This window comes from Myripristis murdjan, chromosome 6 (assembly GCF_902150065.1).
Source record: "Myripristis murdjan chromosome 6, fMyrMur1.1, whole genome shotgun sequence".
Classification (NCBI taxonomy): domain Eukaryota; kingdom Metazoa; phylum Chordata; class Actinopteri; order Holocentriformes; family Holocentridae; genus Myripristis; species Myripristis murdjan.
Genome location: NC_043985.1, coordinates 16794569 through 16814417, shown reverse-complemented (window position 1 = coordinate 16814417; position 19849 = coordinate 16794569). Strand labels below are relative to the sequence as shown.

The following is a 19849-nucleotide window of genomic DNA, read 5'->3' as shown; positions in this document are numbered from 1 at the left end:
TCTCAAAGTGGTAGGGTTATGTTTCCATTATGATTTAGTAAGATACATCCACAATAACAGACTTGGTAATAGGATATAGCTAGTTTAACATGTCTCTAACACACCAGGATCATTTCTTTTCCACTAGCTGCATATAAAAGTGGTGTCCAAAATTTCTGGCTTGATCGTTCATGCCAACTCCTGTCTTTGTAGCATTAAACAATCAAAACGAAAATTATATTTGCCACAGACACATAGGCCCACTATTACCATCAACGGCTTGTAACGTGGCTCCGTTGACAGAGGCAATAAGACTAATAACGGATATAAATGGCTTTTAAGTCTGATAACGAATATGGCATGCTACAAAATGTCAAGAAGCATCTTATCCGCACAGCCATGAAACTGCATAAATCAAAGCAGTTATATTCATCCTCTAATTACATTAATGTCATGTGTTGTGGCTCCCGCGTGTTTACAAAAAAAGCTTTTCCTCTTCTGAGCTTGACCTCCCATTTCTACTGGCTGCATAATAGCGCTGGGCAAGCTTAGTGCGGGCCTACTTCAAATCTATGGAGCCTCAAGGTCGGAGTGCTGTGTGTTAGATAGGCTACTGAGGCGGCATCAGTTTGAGCAAGGCATTTCTCTTACCCCGACAAACCTTAAGGGGGCTTTTAGCATTTGTTCAGTCTGCAGTCTCTGGAAAACATCTGATTCATTTTTTAACCAGTCCCAGATGCGGCAGTGTGAGAGTGTGTGTGCATGAGTGCGTCAGTGAGCTTGTCAGTGCATGAGAATTTGGGGGAGAATATCTGCGTCTAGAGAGGGGAAACGAAGAAACGTGTGGATTTTTTTTTAAATATAACTTTTTAGGTATGAACGCAGATACGTGCGTCTCATACTGCGATATGACATCGATGGATTCATATTATAGCACATCTACTGCGCAAGGTAGGGATCACCAGGCGAACCCGTTCAGGACATTCCCGACGAGTGAAACCAAATACAGCCCCACGTTCATTCCCGGTAAAGGACAAGCTTACGGGGAGAAGTCCCGGAGTCCTTTCCAGCAGGAGTGCCAGTCATTGGATGGAGCTGAAGAGGGCACCTTCAACAAATACCACCTCTTCATGCAGCGACCGACTTGTAAAACTCCCCCCGAAGGCAACAAACTGCACCCAGACAGCGGACACAACGGGACGCTCATTCCTTGCTATGGTGAGTGCAAATGACAGAGGCGCTTGCGGGCATGATGTGCACATATGTAAATAGTCTCTCAGACAACAACGAGTGGGTATTAAACGGAAATGAGCTTGTGAGCTTTAACAGAGGAGGCGATGGGTCAAGTTGAAGTCATCAGGAGGAATTAGACCTTTATGTGTGTGTTTCTGAAAGTCACCAATGCGCCTTAACTGGATGCAAGGGAAATCTAAACTCACTCCACGCATGCACATTTTTTAAGTTTAGCTAGGAGTGATATAGAATGAATACATTGTAGGCCTATACCTGGACAGGAGTCTTTCTAATGTCAGTTAATATCAACGTGTAGCCTGTCAAATTGACATGTAGTGTGGGAGGCAACAAAGCATAATTGATATTATAAAATGTAACAGATTCTATTTGTTTATTTGTTTGTTTATTTATTGCGTTATGGTGGTAACCAACTGGAGGTCAGTTTACCCATCTTTTACCGCTCTGTCTCTATATTTACCTCCTCATCGCTGGTGGAGACACTGCATCAGTATAATCACTACTCTCACTGTAGACTGGGCCTACAGCGATCTGTGCTTTTTACTGCCTGTAAGCTTCTCTTCATCACTGACACTAGATTAATGGCAGCACACTGACCATAAATTAATTTCACATTCTAATATATAGGTTGAGTTACAGGGTCACACACAGACGCGCGCCCTCGCACACACACGCAAACACACACAGAGCCATACATGGTCTTGAAAGCGAATTTTGAACCCATACATAGAAAATGAGAAGTCAGTTTTCAACAAGCGATTAGCCCTATTTTACTGACCACTTTTCTCAAAGCGACCCTAATTATTTTTTCCATTATTATTATTATTATTTTTTTAGTACAGCTGCTTCTTTAATGATGAATGACTGACAGAACGAGATTGTGTGCATCTAAAGCCTTCTGCAGAAACATGACTTTATATAAGAACAGGTTGAAAATCTTCTGGTTTATCTCTCTGCAGATCTAGGCTATATTTTGCGCCTTAACATAATAGTGCATTAACTCTCAAATTCAGAGTCATAATATAATAGTGCATTAACTCTCAAATTCAGAGTCAAGTCAGAGACTGCTTGGTCGTCCATGGTTATATTTGACGGGAAGAGCACTGACTTTAAACGAAGGCTTTACTGGTTATTAGGAGAATTCGTTGCACTGCAGATGTAGTTTAAGGCCTTTTAAAGAATGCAGTCGGATTTGGTTCGGCTTTTATGTGGCAAGGGAGGTTTTAGATTTAAAAAAAAAAAGAAGAAGAAAGACAAAAACTCTCTTATTGAACAGCTGAAACGGACAAGCGGCTCACACAGGGGCCTATAGGCTAAAACAACACCCCTGAAATGCATTAATAAAGTTATAATTGTACATGCTCGTTTATATAGGCCTAGTCACATTGGAATATGAAATAGACCTACAATCTATAGACCAGTGTAGTCATTATTAGTGCCTCGGAGAGGTCACTATTGTTATTATTATTTTCCTGTTAGCCTGTATCTTATACGTCCATTTAAACGTTGACAGTGTGTCTAAATATTACACCTGAATTGTCCTGATTTTGCTGTTTGAGAAAAAAATGTCTCTTTGGGTGTATTACAATAACCGAGAAAGTTCAAGACTGAAACTTATGCAGTAGCTCATTAAACGCTTTAATATCCGTGATCCACGCTATAAAACGGATTTGGGCATAAAAGGCAAGACTGTTTTTTTTTCGTGCGCTAAATAGAAAATAGATGGTAGCCTACTAGCGAATTGAAGCCAATGATAAATGTCTGATGGTAAATTATAAACATAAAGTGTAGCAGATAAAATTGAAAAGCACCAACCCTGCTCATTGCAACCAATTACACTGAGGCCTTTTCTTGGTGCGCAGTAGCCAGTGCCATATTTTGCCAAAAACACATCCATGAAATGCAAAGTAATTTGCTTTCCTGCGAAACAATAGGAGCCGGGCCTTTATTTTGAGTGAAACTGTCACTTTGAGCTGTTTTTGTGGAGGTGAAAGCGATGCCTCCAATAGATTAGCGCACCCCTGCATTGAACTGAATTCTCTTGGCAAGTGTAATGACAGAACCATTTAAACGCCACCATTAAATGCAACATGTCTCCCTTGAGGAGAGCGCTGCAATGTTATTATTTAAAATGTTGCAGCCAGATGAAGGCATCATGGCTCTGGGGAGGATAGGTTGGGGTCTAGCCAAAGCCTCAGGCGTCAACAGGCTTTTGCTATTATGTGTGGTCCTCAATGGGGGATATATTGCTCAATCTTAATGCTTTATCTCCATCATCACAACAAAAAAACATCTCATGCCCAAACGGAGTTCTCTGTGTGGCAACTTCAACTATAGCTGTAATAATGTTTAAATGACAGCCCAGCATTCTGTATCCATGTGACTATCCGATCATATTACATATAACACTGTGCTTTGCTATACACAAAAAGAAAAAGGAGACCCCCCCCCAGATATAGCTATGTTATTGGTCTGCAGGTAAACTCTCAAATGGCAAAGACTTGAAACAGTTTACACATCAACACAAAACAGAAGCAAAGCTAAAGATGTTGCTGTATGTTGTTTATGAATAATGCAGAAGGATTAGAGGAATGTTTTTGACCTATAAGGCATGATATTCACACCTCATATTTATACGTTAAACCTTGACGCAAATAATTTCCTTAAAACCACTTTATTCCCTTGTGGCCCATAGTACAATTCAGCTGAGGGTTTGAGAACAAGTCTAATGTGGCTTCTAATAATTGGAGCAGATTTTTTGACTGTTGCATCTCTAAAATTGCAGGATGGACAATGAATGACTTTGGGTGTTTTATGTGGATAGAGGTCATGCTTAATCTGTGCCAGTTTGTTTTTATGATGTTCACGTTACAGCATTTTGTTTGGAGGACAGCATCAACATTATCCTCATATCATTCACTTACACAAAATAGTAGTTCCAGTTGGAGCTTTGTGAGGGCAAGGATGGAATCATCTACCTGGCCACACAGCAATGAATGAAATCAAACCCCTGGAGCTGATCGAGCGCTCAGGAATCTGAAGGAATGCAGGTCAGCACTGCAGGAGAGGTCCACATTAATCTAAGGCAGATGTGCATTACTGGCTCCTATAGTTATTATTCATACTCCCCAAACATTAGCCCTCCAAAGCCACGGAGAGTCCCTGAGATGACAAAGTGGGACTGGTTTACATAACCCTGTCTCAACAATACCTTGTGTAAATAAGCAACAAGTCAGAAACGGACATGGAGTTTGGGCAATGATGTGAGAGATCCAGGAGAAATAAGACTTTCTGGAAAAGTCACACATATGAGAGATCAAGTGTTTACACACACACATATATATGGCCTAGAGATGTATGGCATTGTGATTTAATTTCAATAAATTTCAGTTTTCAGCTTTGATTGACAAATAATGTTTTATCAAGTTATTTATCTTAATTATTGAATTATAATTTTTAAAAAATCACACAGTTTACTTTCAGATTTGAATGTATGTGTAAATGCAACTAAGACAAACTCTGAAAAATACACACCTGAGATTAGACTCTGCACTGATAGGCCTTTGGTTGATTCTGGGGTTTGGACCCCATGTACTGCAGATAAAAGCACAATGCAGTGCCTGTGCGGAGACTGGTACTGGCTAAATGCTGACTTTTCCTAGGCATGTTTTGTTTCCTTAAAAAGAAATTTCAATAGCAATAGCGATTCATATACTAAAAAAAGAAATGAATCTCGGTTAACATATTTGTACAACATTTGTAAACTGTTATTGCTCTCAAACAAATAAGCTCCACCGCCTCCCCAAGAGCGGGATATTGAATGCCCTGTGATATGTAAAACATTTTGTCAGCGAGTGAGAACCAAAACATGAACCCCAAAAGTCTTGGCAGTGTTTTAAAAGTATCCTGTCAAAATACAGTGCTCTAAGTACATGTTAAAAGACTCTGGGAAGTGATGTCACAGGACATGCATGTGCTGATGACTAACACATTGTGTCGATGTTAACAATAAGCAAATGTCAGAATGGCACCTGTGATTATGCCAGCATGTGTCTGTGAAGCAGAGTGAATTTGTACATACAATGTGAACACATTAATGCCTGAAATTGTCATGGGTTTGAATTTAATAGTTTACTTGGATGTTTGAGTCAGAGGCCAAAGCAGCAACCCATGCAGCTAAGAGCTATAGAAAAGCCATAGAAATGTGTCCAGAGGGACACAAATAAAACATGAATAAATTAATGCAAATATGCATATATGCATAGAGCATATATGCATATGCAGTGAGGCGTTTTTCTCTTCTGTTTTTTTTTTTTTTTCTTTTTTGTCGTAATCAAAGAACAGCTTCACTGAGCATACAGTTACAAGCCTGAGACTCATGAAAGCCCCCTCATCATATCCCTTGATTCTCACCAATCAAAATGATTATTATTTCTCTGCTTGAATCTGTTCCCCTACCGTCTGATGCTGTTGTGTGGCTCCCTCCAGAGTAGTGTATGTGAGAGAGACGGCATGCTTTGCTCTTTACTTCCTGCCATCTCTCTTCCAGGGGAAGATACCCCCCCTCCCCCACCCCCACCTACTTGAGATCCGCATGCTGGCCAGAAAAAGAAATGATTTGGAAATTTCAACCAGGTGGCAAGCATTTTGATCTTTGCCTTTGGTGTTGGGCCTGGCTCTCAGTCTGAATCTCATCTTTCCTTCCCCGATTCTTATCAGCGGGCTATATGGTAAACCTGAGCTCTATAAGAGTTCCTACATATATGCACACGAGCATTGCATTTGGCCACACAGTGTTCTGTTATGGTCCAAAAAAGGAAGAAAAACTTGGCAAGTCACAAAAATGAAAGTCTTAAAAAAGCCAACTATGATAAGCCATGATGAAAACTATTAGGCAGGAATCAAGACAGCAAAAGCACGATGATAGCATTTTCACCCTGTGAATAACAATAGTAAATTTTCTCTTTCACAGTGTGCTTTCAGTAGATGGATAAAGTTCCAGCATTTTTTTTTTTTTACATATAATTTATAAAAGCCATGGATGGGACACAATCCAGTTGTCATCAACTGACACTGCCTGCTCTGTGGAGTGTGTACTCACCTATAGCTTTTGACATTTTACCCCCAATTCCTTGCATTTGTTTATGAGAAAATGAAAATGTGATTTCAACAGGCTTACATACATATATGTGATAGCTGTATCACTTTCAAACCACAGGAAGAAAAAGAGAGATTATGACTAATTACATAGACAACATTTCCACTACACAGGAATATATTTATTTTCCAAGATTATGTATAATTCGATTTAAATCCAGTTCAAGCTCCATTCAATTTAAAAGCAAATGTTGCACTTTTCCATCATGATTTAAAAAACAAACAAACAAACAAACAAACAAAAAACAAAACTTGAACTTTTTTCTTACACTGATGGAAAAGATTTTGTATGCAAAACATGGCCATAGCATGAAAAAGACAAACAAGCCAACAAATAACAGCAAGCATAACTGGCCTAATGACCTGTTTGCCTTGACCTTTTGAGGTTAGTGCTTCAAAGATACAGCTTCCTGGCAACGATGTATGACAATATTATGCTACATGTATGCACTTTTATTTACAAATAAATTGGTACTTTCTCTTAAGAAGAATTTTAAATGGAAGAGTTTCACTAACGTATTATAGTTTTTGTTTTTTGCAATTTATATTTATGAAGAAGGCTGTGTGTGCTGTTACTTTCACCACAGTTGTCAGCATTTCACATCACAACAGCTCATTATAGCAATCCAAAATTCTTTTTGTGCACTTTGGCAGAACACTAGCAGCCACTAGGTATTGTATATTCATGACAGTAGTGAGGTCATGCTCGTGTCAATTTATGGGGAGCTGAGGTTGAACAGAAAGATTCTCTGTTTCCCATGGAAACTGCATTCCTGTGCGAGCCGCTGGCATTGATCTCTCCTCAGGAACGTCTGGGAGCCTCCCTTCTACTGAGGAAACAACATTCAGCCTCACTGTGCTGCTGAAGCCACACCTGAGCTACTACAATAGTTTTACCATAATCAGGTCTGCTAATCAGCAATGAATGCAGAAGTAATAGTTATCTGGTGTCCTTCTTTATTTGGTTATATAACGTGTGATAACTGGAATTCCATGGTGGCAGACTGCTGTCATTTTAAAGCATTTTTAGGGAGCATTTTAGACCACTCTGTTTAAAAGCATTCCCTTCCCTATTTAGTGTTTGGTCATTAACCCTTCCCCAGGTTACTAATTTATAGTGTTTCTTTTATTTGCCTTCACTTGACCCTCCCCATCCCATTCCATAAAAACAGAGAGGGTGCCCTGTTGCTTTACAACCATTTAAATTACACTTTGATGTTTTCTCTCTGTTTTTAGCAGTGATTAAATTGCTGACCCTAGTAAACATCTGACCTCAGCTAACTGAAGAGGTCTGCTGCTTGTCACAGAATTACTTAAGAAAATAGCGGCATCAGTCAATGATATTCTGTGTATTTATATACATTGAGGAATACTGAAGGGAGACAAGAGTCAAAAACACATTCCTCTGAATGCCAAAACAACTGGAGCCAATGCAGTGGAATCTTGGCTCCCAAAAGAAAGCAGTGTGTGACGGCTGTGTTCTCAAGAACAGCATGCAAAAAAGACAGCTCAGCATGCGGGAATACTGCAAGATACTTGTGGCAAAGGCTTTTGAGTGGTTAACATGCATGTCACAGCAAAGAGCGATGAGTGTGGAGAACTAGAGAAAAGATGCTGTTTAAGGATACACGGTCCTAAATTTCGCAGATTCCAATGCAAATATTAGAAACTCAGGTCAACACAAGGCTGTGAACCATGGGCCATTAACCTGTTCTACCCAGCAGCCTTGCTGACTTCCCATCCCCTCATCCCTCAGCCCAGCTGTACCCTTTGCCTTAGCTGCTCAGGATATATGCCTTGCTCAGGGGCATAACTGCATTTTCTCTCACAGATGCAGACGCCAAACAGGAACCCACAGTTGACCTGTCATACTTCTTAACATTGCAGCCATACTCCTGCCCTGGGGTAGAATGAAAATATTGCACTGGGCTTTAGAATAGGAGGCCAGAGCAGGGGATGGTGATGTCAGAACATCTGCCGGCATGGAGACTGTAAGGGGGTCTGACAGGTGGGACACAGCGATATGAGGTCATGAACTCCAGCTGGGTGAGCTGTGTTGTTCCATTAGTGTCTCGGTTGGGGCAAGTCTGAGCCAGAGAGCAGGGGAGGGCTGCTGTAGTCGAGAGGGATGACTATTGACATCTCAATGTGAGACACACTAGCCAAAGGCGTATTAATCCATGAAAACAAACATACATGTTGCAGACAACCACCGCCTAACTTCATCACTCGAAAACTATTCACTCATTTAGCTTGGCTGGGAGAGCCATCGGTGCCACCAGGAGGTGTCAGCTGTCCCTCCTCAGATATACTGGGTGTGTTAGAATGACAGGACTTGTGACAAAAATGCAAAGTGAGAAAGGAAAATGCATGCTTCAAGCAGCACAGAACTATTACCTAAATCACAGGAGGCTCTCTCACTAAAAGACAAATGTTATTGGACTAAGTCAATGTTTGTCTTGCACAAGGCTGTTTATGTTGACGAGACCATTATGCCCTGGTTTCTGACCAATATGGTTAGAGCCCAGGATAGGGGGCACCCCATGCCCATGTGCAGGAAAGGCAAACAGAAAGGCTGACAGAGTATACTGTTCGAGCTGGCGTACAACCAGAGCCCTTCAGCTTATTTATTCACACAGCTGTTTGTTTATTGAAGGAGAAGGGACAGCTTTATTCATCTCCTAAAATGAAACAAAAAATCTAGCATACCCTGACAGGAACAGAGCGAGGTCTGTCACAAAATGGAGGCTCTTGAAATTGAAGGTGACAAACACAATGTTGTTTACATCGCAGAGGCAAGGTTCTGTGGTCGTGTGGTTGCCCCAGTACACAAGGCCCGCCATACATGGCTCAAGATGGAGCAGGTTTTGTGTGGTTCAGATTTCAGATGGCGTGATTGAGAAATGTGAGGGAGAGGGCAGCACTAACTAAGGTGGAAGGGGGTTTTGAGGGTTGTGTCACAGGTCTCACCAATGTGTAGTGACATACCTTTCAAACAGAAAAGGACATTTCTTCTCTTTTAGACTTTCTGCAAAGAGACAAGGCCTTTGAATGTTTAAATAAAACATTGCAGAGGTGATGTAAGCTTAAAGTAAATGTCATTTTGTGAGGCTGTTGCAAAGTGATGATGAGCAGACACATTTCCTGTCTTGGATGTGAAGCAGTATGTCTGAGCTCAATGTGGCCCCATTTACCCAGAGCATCAAATTCAGAACACAATATTGCTCCATTTAAAGAGAAATAACAGTAATGGTATAATTATTATTGATAATATAATGGTCTTTTCATTTAGTTCTAAAAAAGAAAGTTGCTTCAGGTGATTTCTTTTAAAATAATATTTTGGCTGCATATAATTGAATTAGGTAAAGTGAAGCTTAAGTAGCTGTGAGGAAATTGTTTGCTCTCTGACATTTCATATTTGTTTATTTGATTTTTGACAGAGGACAATTGTAAACCTAACCCTAACCTACATCAGCAGACACCAAAACTGCTCAAATGTACTTCTTCTCGACCACAGTGTAATTTTACTGAGTGGTGTTATTTATCCACATTACATATAAAACAAACAACAGTATGCCAGGGGATTAAAGGTACACTTTGCAAAACTGTCAAGGGTTAATTAAACAGCCTAGTTTTAACTGAAAATAAAACTGGAACAAGCATGTAATTCAATGGTTCTCATTATTGGATGAACACACTGATAAATAATGTGCTTATTCCACTTTTTTGTCAGTTGAATCTAAACAGACCGCACCTCAATGGACAAATTTGGCCATAATGCACTTTTAAAGCTGGAAAACACCTAGTTGTTCTTAAACTAATCCATGTTTGTCCTCTCTCTCTCTTTCTTTCTCTCTGTATCATATGTATATATATATATATATATATATATATATATATAGCAAAAGACAACAGTGGCCTGACAGAGTCTGAGTTGCCCCCCAACGGTGACCCTCCTGGGATGGAAGGCAGCTACCTGAACTTGAAGGAGCCTGGCGTAAAGGGGCCAGCTGAGCGGCCGGGCTCGGACCTTTCCAGCCCCCTGGATAAAAGCGAGGCTGAGAGCAACAAAGGCAAAAAGAGGCGCAATCGCACCACCTTCACCAGTTACCAGCTGGAAGAGCTAGAGAAAGTCTTCCAGAAGACACACTACCCAGATGTGTATGCCCGTGAGCAGCTGGCACTGAGGACGGACTTGACAGAGGCCCGTGTACAGGTGAGACCGGTGGAATCACACGTGGAGAAACACAAGAAACCTTGACTGCTTGCTGTACAAGGACATGAGTTGTGTGCTGTGCTGTATCAGTGTAGCCCGCCATGCTCGCATGTTAATATTCACTCAGGGAACTGACAAGGAAGGCAGAGAGAGTTAGACTGGCATGTTGACAAAGATTGTTCGGAGCAGCAGACAGCAAGGCCTATTGTTCTCCATCTCTCTTTCTGCCTGCCAGTTTCAGATCAGAGTGGGATGGGTGGGACTAAGGGAATACTCGGCTCTTAGCTCTTACATGCTGCAGACTCTGCAAAAGGGTCAGAGGCCAAGGGTTTCTCCCTAGCACTACCATGTTCGAACTACTTCACCACACAAGTTTGGAGGAAGGGAGGGAAAACACATGGAAAAAAAGAAAAATCATCAAAGCTATTTGGCAAGGATATAAAAAACACTTTGAGATGCCAGTTTCAATTTCCAAGTGTAGTCCAAGACAAAGTCAGGGACAGAGAACCTGGCCTGGTCCTGTGGTGGTACAGTAAAGTAAGTGCATTCATGTTATATTCACACAGACCCATCTATCCCCCAGATGAATATAATTAACGTCCTTGTCTGACAGGCACACAGCAGACTCTGTTGAGTCACTGTGAGGTTTGACCCATAGTTCTAAAATCAGACCTTAAATACGCACGCAATCAAGACTAAACCCCACAATTTCATCTGAAGGTCCGTCAAGACAAAGTCCAGGGATAGCCAATTGTTAAATACCATAGGGCACTCAAAGTTTGGCAAACTAGTGTAGCGTCCTTTTCATCTCAGAAACAACAACTATTGAAATTCAAAGGACAGATGTTTTTTGCCAAAATACCAACGTCAAGGTCCTCCAATTTCATCCTCAATTTCATGATGAATGTCTTCATAAAGTTGACTACAGTTTTCTGTAATCACATCTGTTACTTCTACTGCCACTAGTTTATTTAGTTCAATTAGCTTTCAACCTCAGACTTGAACTTCACCATCCTGCCTGCTTTTTATAGAGGTGAAGGCTGTGTCTGAGTGACTGCTGAGGCAGTCTATCAATCGCCATGGTCCTGGATGACAGAGATGAGGTGAGACGGCTGGACTTCAAAGCTGCTTTTGGAGTTGTGCACTCTGCCCTCCCTCTCTCCCTCTGCCTCTCTCTGCCTGCTGGCTCTAGAGCATAAATAAAGCTCTTTAATGGCTCTGTAAGCTGCCTTTTGCTGTCAACGTCTTTAGCAATTATTGTATCACCGCCAAGCACTTTGAGCTCCATGAGCTCTGAGCCACCTTCTTTGCAGATGTCTGCTAGATAAAATAAACAATGATAGTTAAGTGTTTGCAGTTGGTAAACTAGGTAGTTGTGTGTCTGTGCTTGTGAGAACTAGGTATAATATCGAGTTGGGTGTCACACAGGATACTTCACTGTTGCTGATTATGAGAAGTAACAGCAGTTCTTCATCTTAATTGGAATTATAGCTACTTGTGCAAAGGCAGGACTAGCCTTCCACTCTGAGAAACTTAGGAGTTTCTGGGTTGGGGAATAGGAGACATGGAGCATCGAAGGACACATCTGACTTCATAATGTTCCCCGAATGATCTCTCCTCCAAACTATTTGGCGTGGGTCTCAGTCTTACTGCCGTTCAAAGGCAGCGCTACGTAGAGCATACCCTCTGTGAAACATGACACACTGCGTACCCAGAAACCAAGAAAGGGGGCACGCATGTGCACAAACATTGTTTGCTTGTTTATAAGAAGCTTGGCCCAGTAAGTGTGAGAGTGAGTCCAAGTTGAAAGATTGCATACATTCGTGTCTGACTTTGAAAGTTGTATATAACGGTGTGTATAACATTGTATTTATATGTGTGCATGATGTGTGTGTGTGTTTGTGTTTGGTGTGTGTTTGGTGTGCACTTGGTCCACTGCTCTAGTCTGCACGCCTCTGAAAGGTCAGAGGGGTTAGCTGCGGAAAGCCAAGGGCTTAGGCGTCAGGAAATTAAACATGAAATGAAAACAAGCTCCAGTTTGAACATTCTCCCATCTCACTTTCCAATATCCCCACTTCCCCTCTCGGACTTAAAAGGGAGGAGGGAGCAAGAGACAGGGAGAAGGGTGGTGGGGGAGAGAGAGAGAGGCTGGAGCAAGGGAGGAAAGTGCTTGTGCTTGAGCAGGGGGTGGGAGCACAACAGAGAGCACAGAGCTCACTCAAGTCTTCATAATTAACCTGACCATTAGGTAACTAGATCAAACCCTTGTGTCTTGGAGGGCAAGTTGAGGTCTGATATACTAGTATGGCATTTTGATACTACCCACAGACAAATCAAACATTCTCTGTGTTATAAATTTTTCAGAAAATATGTGCACATGTGTTTCACCCTTATCAATCCAATCAGAGGCTTTTGTATTGGGAATTGGATTTGGAAACCTGTGATGTTATGGGCTCAGATGGCCCAAAGGAACTAGAGGAGAGTCTTGACAAACCTTAAACAATAATAGACCCCAAATCCTCTTGGGGAACATAACATAGACTCCAAAGCACCTCCAAACATATGATATAATTCAAAGGGCAACAACCCCTCACCTTGACATTGGGGTTCAGCCACAACCAAGCTATCAGCTTACCACTTTGCAAGGGTGAGCTGTCCTCTAATCTCGCCAGCTGACCTGTGGAATGTTGGAGAGAGAGGAAATTTCTTTACGTCAGCTTCTGTCTAAAACACCAGCAACATCCATATGTCCCTGGGCCGACCACACAAGGGCTCTTCTTTGAAAAGGAACCAACTGGTAGTTTTATCCAGGCAGAATAATGACAGGTTTCTGCGCATTTTGGGGCATTTTAGCTGGCCACATGTCATTTGATAACAATCCCCTCCAACCCCTCAGTAGAAGTGATTACCGGATTATAATATCCTGCACACCTCGCTCTTGTGAAATTCACAGCATTGTGCAGCAGTACTTGTTTTCTACACTGCTTTGTATTGTTTGTGTGTGTGCGACACAAAGGGAGAGAGAGTGAGAGAGAGAGAGAGAGAGAGAGAAATGAGAGGCGAGAGGGGAGATTTGAAGAGGTTGAGTGAGGGGAAATTGCATGTCAGGGACTGTGAAAACCACAAGCTGATTGGGCTGGGAATCATCCCACAATCCAAGTTCAAACCCCTGTGTCGAAGCTGGATCGCTCTCTCTTTCTCTTTGAAGAAATTTCCCCTTCCCTCTTGGGAGGATAAGATTCAGACAAACAACAAATAAATACAAATAAATATGCGGAGACTCCAAGTAGCCCTTCGCCGTGCTGTTCCTCAACATTGAGATGTGAGAAAGGTCTGCAGCAAATATATGACAACATAAAGTAAATAGGCCTGATTATGTAAGGGAATGGAAGGAGGTGTGGTTAAGCATAGGAATGAACATAAAATTAGTATAATGATAAGAGGTGCGTGATATGTTTTAATCAAATATATAGCATTTTTGCATTATTTGTAATGCTGTTTGTCATTTCTGCTTATATTGTTTGTTTGTACAGGTATCTTAAATCTGGGCTACAAAAATGCATAGCCATATTTGCCCAATTACACATTTTTAGTCTAAGCCATGTTATACCATCTAATTAAAGCTAAGAGGCAGCTGGATGTATGTAATAAATGTTCATTAGCTGTTTCTTGGGGCCAACAGTGCTACTGTAGATCATCTTCATCTGTATTCTGGATCACTGCATTTCATTGCACAGACTGGATACTAAAAAAGGGTTACACTTGGTCTCTGTAGAAGTATATGACTAGATTTCTCTCAGCCTGCCCTGTGCATCCACAGAGCTGTCTAAACTTTCTCCTCTCCTTGCTCTCTTTCATTCCCCTTCAGCCCTGCTTTCCTCCAACACCATCCATGGTAAAGGAGAAGTGGGCTAAAGGGCCTGCACTTGGTCTGTCAGCAGGCTCTGAAAACACACCCCCTTTCTGCAATGTAGTATGTCTGTCAATCTCAAGAGAAAATATTTTACCACAAAACACCTACTTATATATGAGCAATATTCATCAATGCACAAAAAAACAAACAAAAAAAAAAACAGATAAACCAAAGTGTTTTTGGTCAGTACTTTAACTTTTGTTTCACATATTATGCAGAGGGATTCCCCACTGTTTCCCATTGTGTTGACATGTGGGGGAGAGCACACCTTTCTCTGAGTGATTTATGAATGGCTACAGGCCCAGATGTGGATCTGTTGACGCTGGCAGCCTGAAGGGAGGCAGACGCCTGTGTATCAAAGGGAGGAGCTGAAACGCGCAGCACCAGGGGAGACCCACGATTTTCACATCAATAGCTCTGTGTGGACGGCACTTTAAAGACACGTCAACTCCTAAACCCGTGGCTGGACTTTCATGTGCAGCAGAATTTATTGGCTCTACTGTCCTCAGCCTCTATGGTTCAGTTTCTTACTTTGTCTTACCAAACAAAGTGGATGATTATTTTCTGCAGGAGAATATGGGAGGTTCTGGTTGATTTGTAATTTGCAAGTGAAATGAGATTCAAGATTTGATTTGATGTTTTGTTTAACAGTGCTTAATATATGTTGTGAGGTATTTTTCTGATGGATTGTTTTCTTTGCAGGTGTGGTTTCAGAACCGCCGAGCCAAGTGGAGGAAGAGAGAACGTTTTGGCCAGATGCAGCAGGTCAGAACACACTTCTCTACTGCCTACGAGCTGCCCCTCCTTACCCGGCCAGAGAACTATGCACAGGTATGATGATGCTTGATCAGCACTGAATTTGTAAAGCGTGGAGGTCAGAAATAACTTGTATTAACCATTAAAAAACAACATATTTAAATGAGCATTTTTATACAGAAAACAATCATGACAAGTTATTTGTCTCTTAACTCCAACTTTTCCTATACAGATTCAGAACCCTTCGTGGATTGGAAGCAGCAGTGGAGCGTCACCAGTGCCCGGCTGTGTAGTACCTTGTGACTCCGTCCCTTCTTGCATGCCGCCTCACCCCCATGGTCCTGGTGGGGTCTCTGATTTCCTGGGCGTGCCAAGCCCAGGCAGCAGCCACATGGGACAGACACATATGGGCAGCCTTTTTGGGGGTCCTGGGATGGGCGGGGGTATCAATGGCTATGATCTCAATGTTGATCCAGACCGCAAGTCCTCCAGCATAGCTGCACTGCGTATGAAGGCCAAAGAACACAGTGCAGCTATCTCTTGGGCTACATGATGTCCCAGCCTGGGTCCACCCTGCCCCCATATAGCCCCTTCTCTGGAGCAGCCATCGCCAAGCGCTGTGGGGGAGGAGGGAATTTTCCTGACAGCACTAATGATAACACAGGTCAAATGAACAGGGAGAGACTGTGGAGATAACAAAGGCCATTACAGTGGCCATTGCAACCAAGATAACAACCGTGACTATGACAATCAGCAGATGCTGAGAGTGAGAGAAATAGAAAGATGTTATTTAGATGAGGATGTTACTAAGGAATTGTGCTCATTCTTGATTCCTTGATCTCTCAGGTCTCATGAAAACATGGGGGTTAGTCCCTGATAAACTGGGTATCATTCATAATAGTGATAAATTACACTAAAATATGGAATGCCATAAATATGGTTTACAAAATAACTTCATAGAATACAGGTGATATAGCAGGACCTAAGTGCCAAATCCCACCATATTTGAGTTTACAGAATTAAGCCTAATTCATATAAGTCTTCTATAGGTTATCTTGCCCCAGCCACTTTTTTCCTGTCACCTCAAACGTGTCTTTATATATAAATAATTTAAAATGAAAAAATTCTGAACATGCAATATTTGTGTGACAATCCTGGTAAATAATTTTGCCATTAAATAAACATCAGGGACACTCAATGGCAGGGCAGGCTCACACACATACCAAGTACTTGGAATGCTGGGAGTTTCATTTCTGTCATTTTCCACTACACACTGTCCAATAAAGCAAAAAAAAAAAAAAAAAAAAAAAAAAAAAGTAAACATTCATTTTGTCTCAGTTTGGGGTGGGCAGTTATGTTTCTATTCCCAGGAATGCAAAGAAAGACAGAGCTTTAATGCAATAAGAGAACACAGAGTCTAATTGAGAGAGGGCAGGCGCGGCCTGTGCCAATTTAGTCAGGGAGGAGGGCAGGCATGGGATTGGCAGTAATTTCAAATGAACGTGTCATTTCCTCCCCCAGGGCTGCCTCCACAGGTTTCCCTCCTAGGCCAGGCCTCAAGTTACAGGAAACGCTGTCTACACTGGCAGACAGGGCGCAGCAACACACAGCAGCAGCCTTCAACACCAGCTAACCAGGCTAGCCTCAATCAGCAACCAACACGAGTAGACACACTCAATTAGCATCAAACTCTGCTGTCCTGCCATGCAAATATAAACGCAGAAGTCCATCACAGCATGCACGGCAAGGACATACTGCACCCGAATCCGCACGCTGTAATAATCAATTCATTGTTGGGGCTTAGTGGAGATGACTCCCGAATTCATAGCATGCTCACAGAATCTGTCACACGCCAGAGACTGCAGGCCAAATCAGTGGCCCTAATTATCCTGAAGTGCATTCTGTAATGTTTAGGTAATGTGATGACATTAGAGCTGGACTGCAGGAATGCGGTGAGTATGTCCAGTGATTGCAGGGGTGTCTCTGTGTGTTACCCCTCCGGAATAAGCTTGTCACCAGAGCTGGGCTGCAGGCAGAGGCTAGAGACAGGCTTCATTAGTCTTTTGGCTGATCCTCATATGACGCCCACTAGGCTCCATAACTTTTTGTCTTTCCCTTGTGTGAATGAAGGCAGGGCAGTCTGGTACTTCTCCTCATAGCCTGTTAGGCTGATCCATCACAGCTTTATACTGTTTGCTAGTTTAGGATTTTCTTCATAAAGTCTTTTTTCAAAACAGAAAAGGGTTTTAACAACTTCCCTTTCAAAGGTTAAAGAAAAAAAAATCATATTGACATCCAAGTCCCTTCATTGACAACATCCGTTCTTGCTGAGCGCTTTCATGTCAGAAAAGCCCTGATTTGAACCACAGGAGTCTCTGTAATTCAAATAAAATCTCCTTCCTTGGCACTGGCAAGTGAATTGGGTGACGATGTGATTATTACTTTGATATGACTGTCCATTTTGATCCTTTAATAAATCCCTATAGTGGCAGTCGTCACACCAGATGTCATAAACAGGATTTTGGCTAAAACACCTAAACACTGTGGATTGATGTTAAGTAACTACAACTGATATATGCAGCAAAACAATGGAAGTGTTATTTTATCAACGTTGTAAGATAAAACAGGAGAAATTCAAAAGAATTAAGTGCTACAATATGTGTGCCTTCTTCTGATTCCTACTTTTTTTTTTTTTTGAGGTAACTGTGTCTGTGTGCTCTTGCTGGTCCTCCCTCAGAGCTCCTCTGCAGCTCTGTCCATGCTGATACTACTGAAATAAAGCAATTTAGATCCATGGTTATTGGTAATATCATTTTGTGTGAATGTGAGCAGTATGAATTATATTGTTCTTTTGCTTGTACATTTGTTTTGCTTGTTATTTGTCAAATAATGGACCTCCAGAGATAAACCAATAAAGTATTACAATAATATTGCCAAGAAATGTAAAGATATTTTCTGTATTATTCTGATGAGTTGCTCTGGATTTTACCAAGGTTGAATTTGCTTTCTAATTTTCTTATGCCTTTAAGCAGCTTTTTGTATATTAATCATATATTTCTACTTCTGATTGTGACTTTATATAATATTGTGCCACTGCAATAAGTTATTGCACTTACAGTGTTGGAGAGGTGTATATCTGACTTCCATTGGGACAGTAGTCTCTCTGTTAAAGCCAGAGGCGTGAGGTTGTGTGTCCCTGCAGTCAAAGAGCTGACTCCTAAGCCCGTCCATATATAGCACCATGACCAGCAACACTGTGCAAGGTGCTGGACTTTTGTTTGTACAGAAGTAACATGCTGTTTATGTTGATGATGTTTATGATGTGATAATGAAATAAATGAATCTCCATCGGTTGAATGATTTGAGACAGTTTCTTCCTTGAAGCCATATCCTTGAAAATGCACAGCTGCACACGTATGGGAGCAATCGTGACATGTAAATCACACACCTAATAAATACAAGACTAGTGATTGCACACAGCACACAGATACACACACCAGTAAAATTTAAGGAGTGTAGAGGATGAGCCCTCATTCTTGGAATTCCTTTGGCATTGGGGCACGATTCAGGTGCATATGGATAGGAAATTGAGACATCAAGAGTTCACTATAATCAAAATGCATTGGCAAACTATATAAATATTTCATCTATTGGGTGTATGCATGTGCATGTGCATGCATGTGGGTGTGTATTGTGGTGGGAAGATGGAAGATTTGTGATCCCATTCTTTCTCCAGATGGGATGCTCAGTTCATCCCATTATGCTGAGAGCAATAGTTAGTGGTCCTAAAATATCTCCAGGTGGTACTTGGCTATTACTGAGGCCATAGTCAATTTCAGAGTAAGCTGTCATACAGATTTGCAAAGCCCGAACATGTTTTCACACATTTTCTCTTTGGTTTTACTGTGTGAACTCACAGCACAAACAAAAAATGTCTCCCTAACTGTGGTTTCACAAGTGCTTTAAGAGCTTTTTCCTACATGTGACAAGTTGAGGTTTATAATCGATCCGCCCTGTATTCTGAGTTTTATGTTAAATCGTACCCACTGGCAGCTTGATCACTTAAGACAACTCTTGTGTAAGGCAAAGGAGAGGCATTGCCAGGAAAAAGATAACCTATGCCAGTTCACATCTTGCCACTGCCATGGTCTTTGCCCTGTGAAGAATGTTGGAGCCGTCCCATTTCTTTGTGCTCTCAGCAACAATCACTGGCTCTTCCACAGTTATACAAGAGTTTTACAGAACACTCTAATCGCACGAAGGGGTGGAAAGCTCTAGAGATGGCTGTTGTCACCCAATAAAGCCTTCAGCGGGACCTGACAGCCCTTGCAGAGGAGCTGGAGATCATCAATAGGGCAGCATCTTCAGAAGAAGACAGGCCATGCTTCATCAAGCTTTGATGAACCTCTCTGATGAAGTGCTTTCATCAAACAATAATCATTTCTTGATTTATGTGCTGAATGAAAAGCAGCCAGTCACATCCAGCATATATACTAAACAAATAAAAAACACATAAAAAATATCAGACTCTCATCATAATCCCATTGAGACTATCTAAGACTGTGTTATGTCGTCAC

General features: G+C 41.6%; 1 protein-coding gene across 1 annotated transcript; it reads left to right on the top strand.

Moving 5' to 3' along the window:
- The first annotated feature begins 854 nt into the window (after positions 1 to 854).
- On the top strand, positions 855 to 15825 carry alx4b (ALX homeobox 4b). Its single transcript, XM_030054083.1, is given in 4 exon segments — positions 855 to 1197; positions 15219 to 15238; positions 15240 to 15347; positions 15505 to 15825. Coding segments are annotated over 4 exon segments (792 nt in total).
- Positions 15826 to 19849: the final 4024 nt, after the last annotated feature.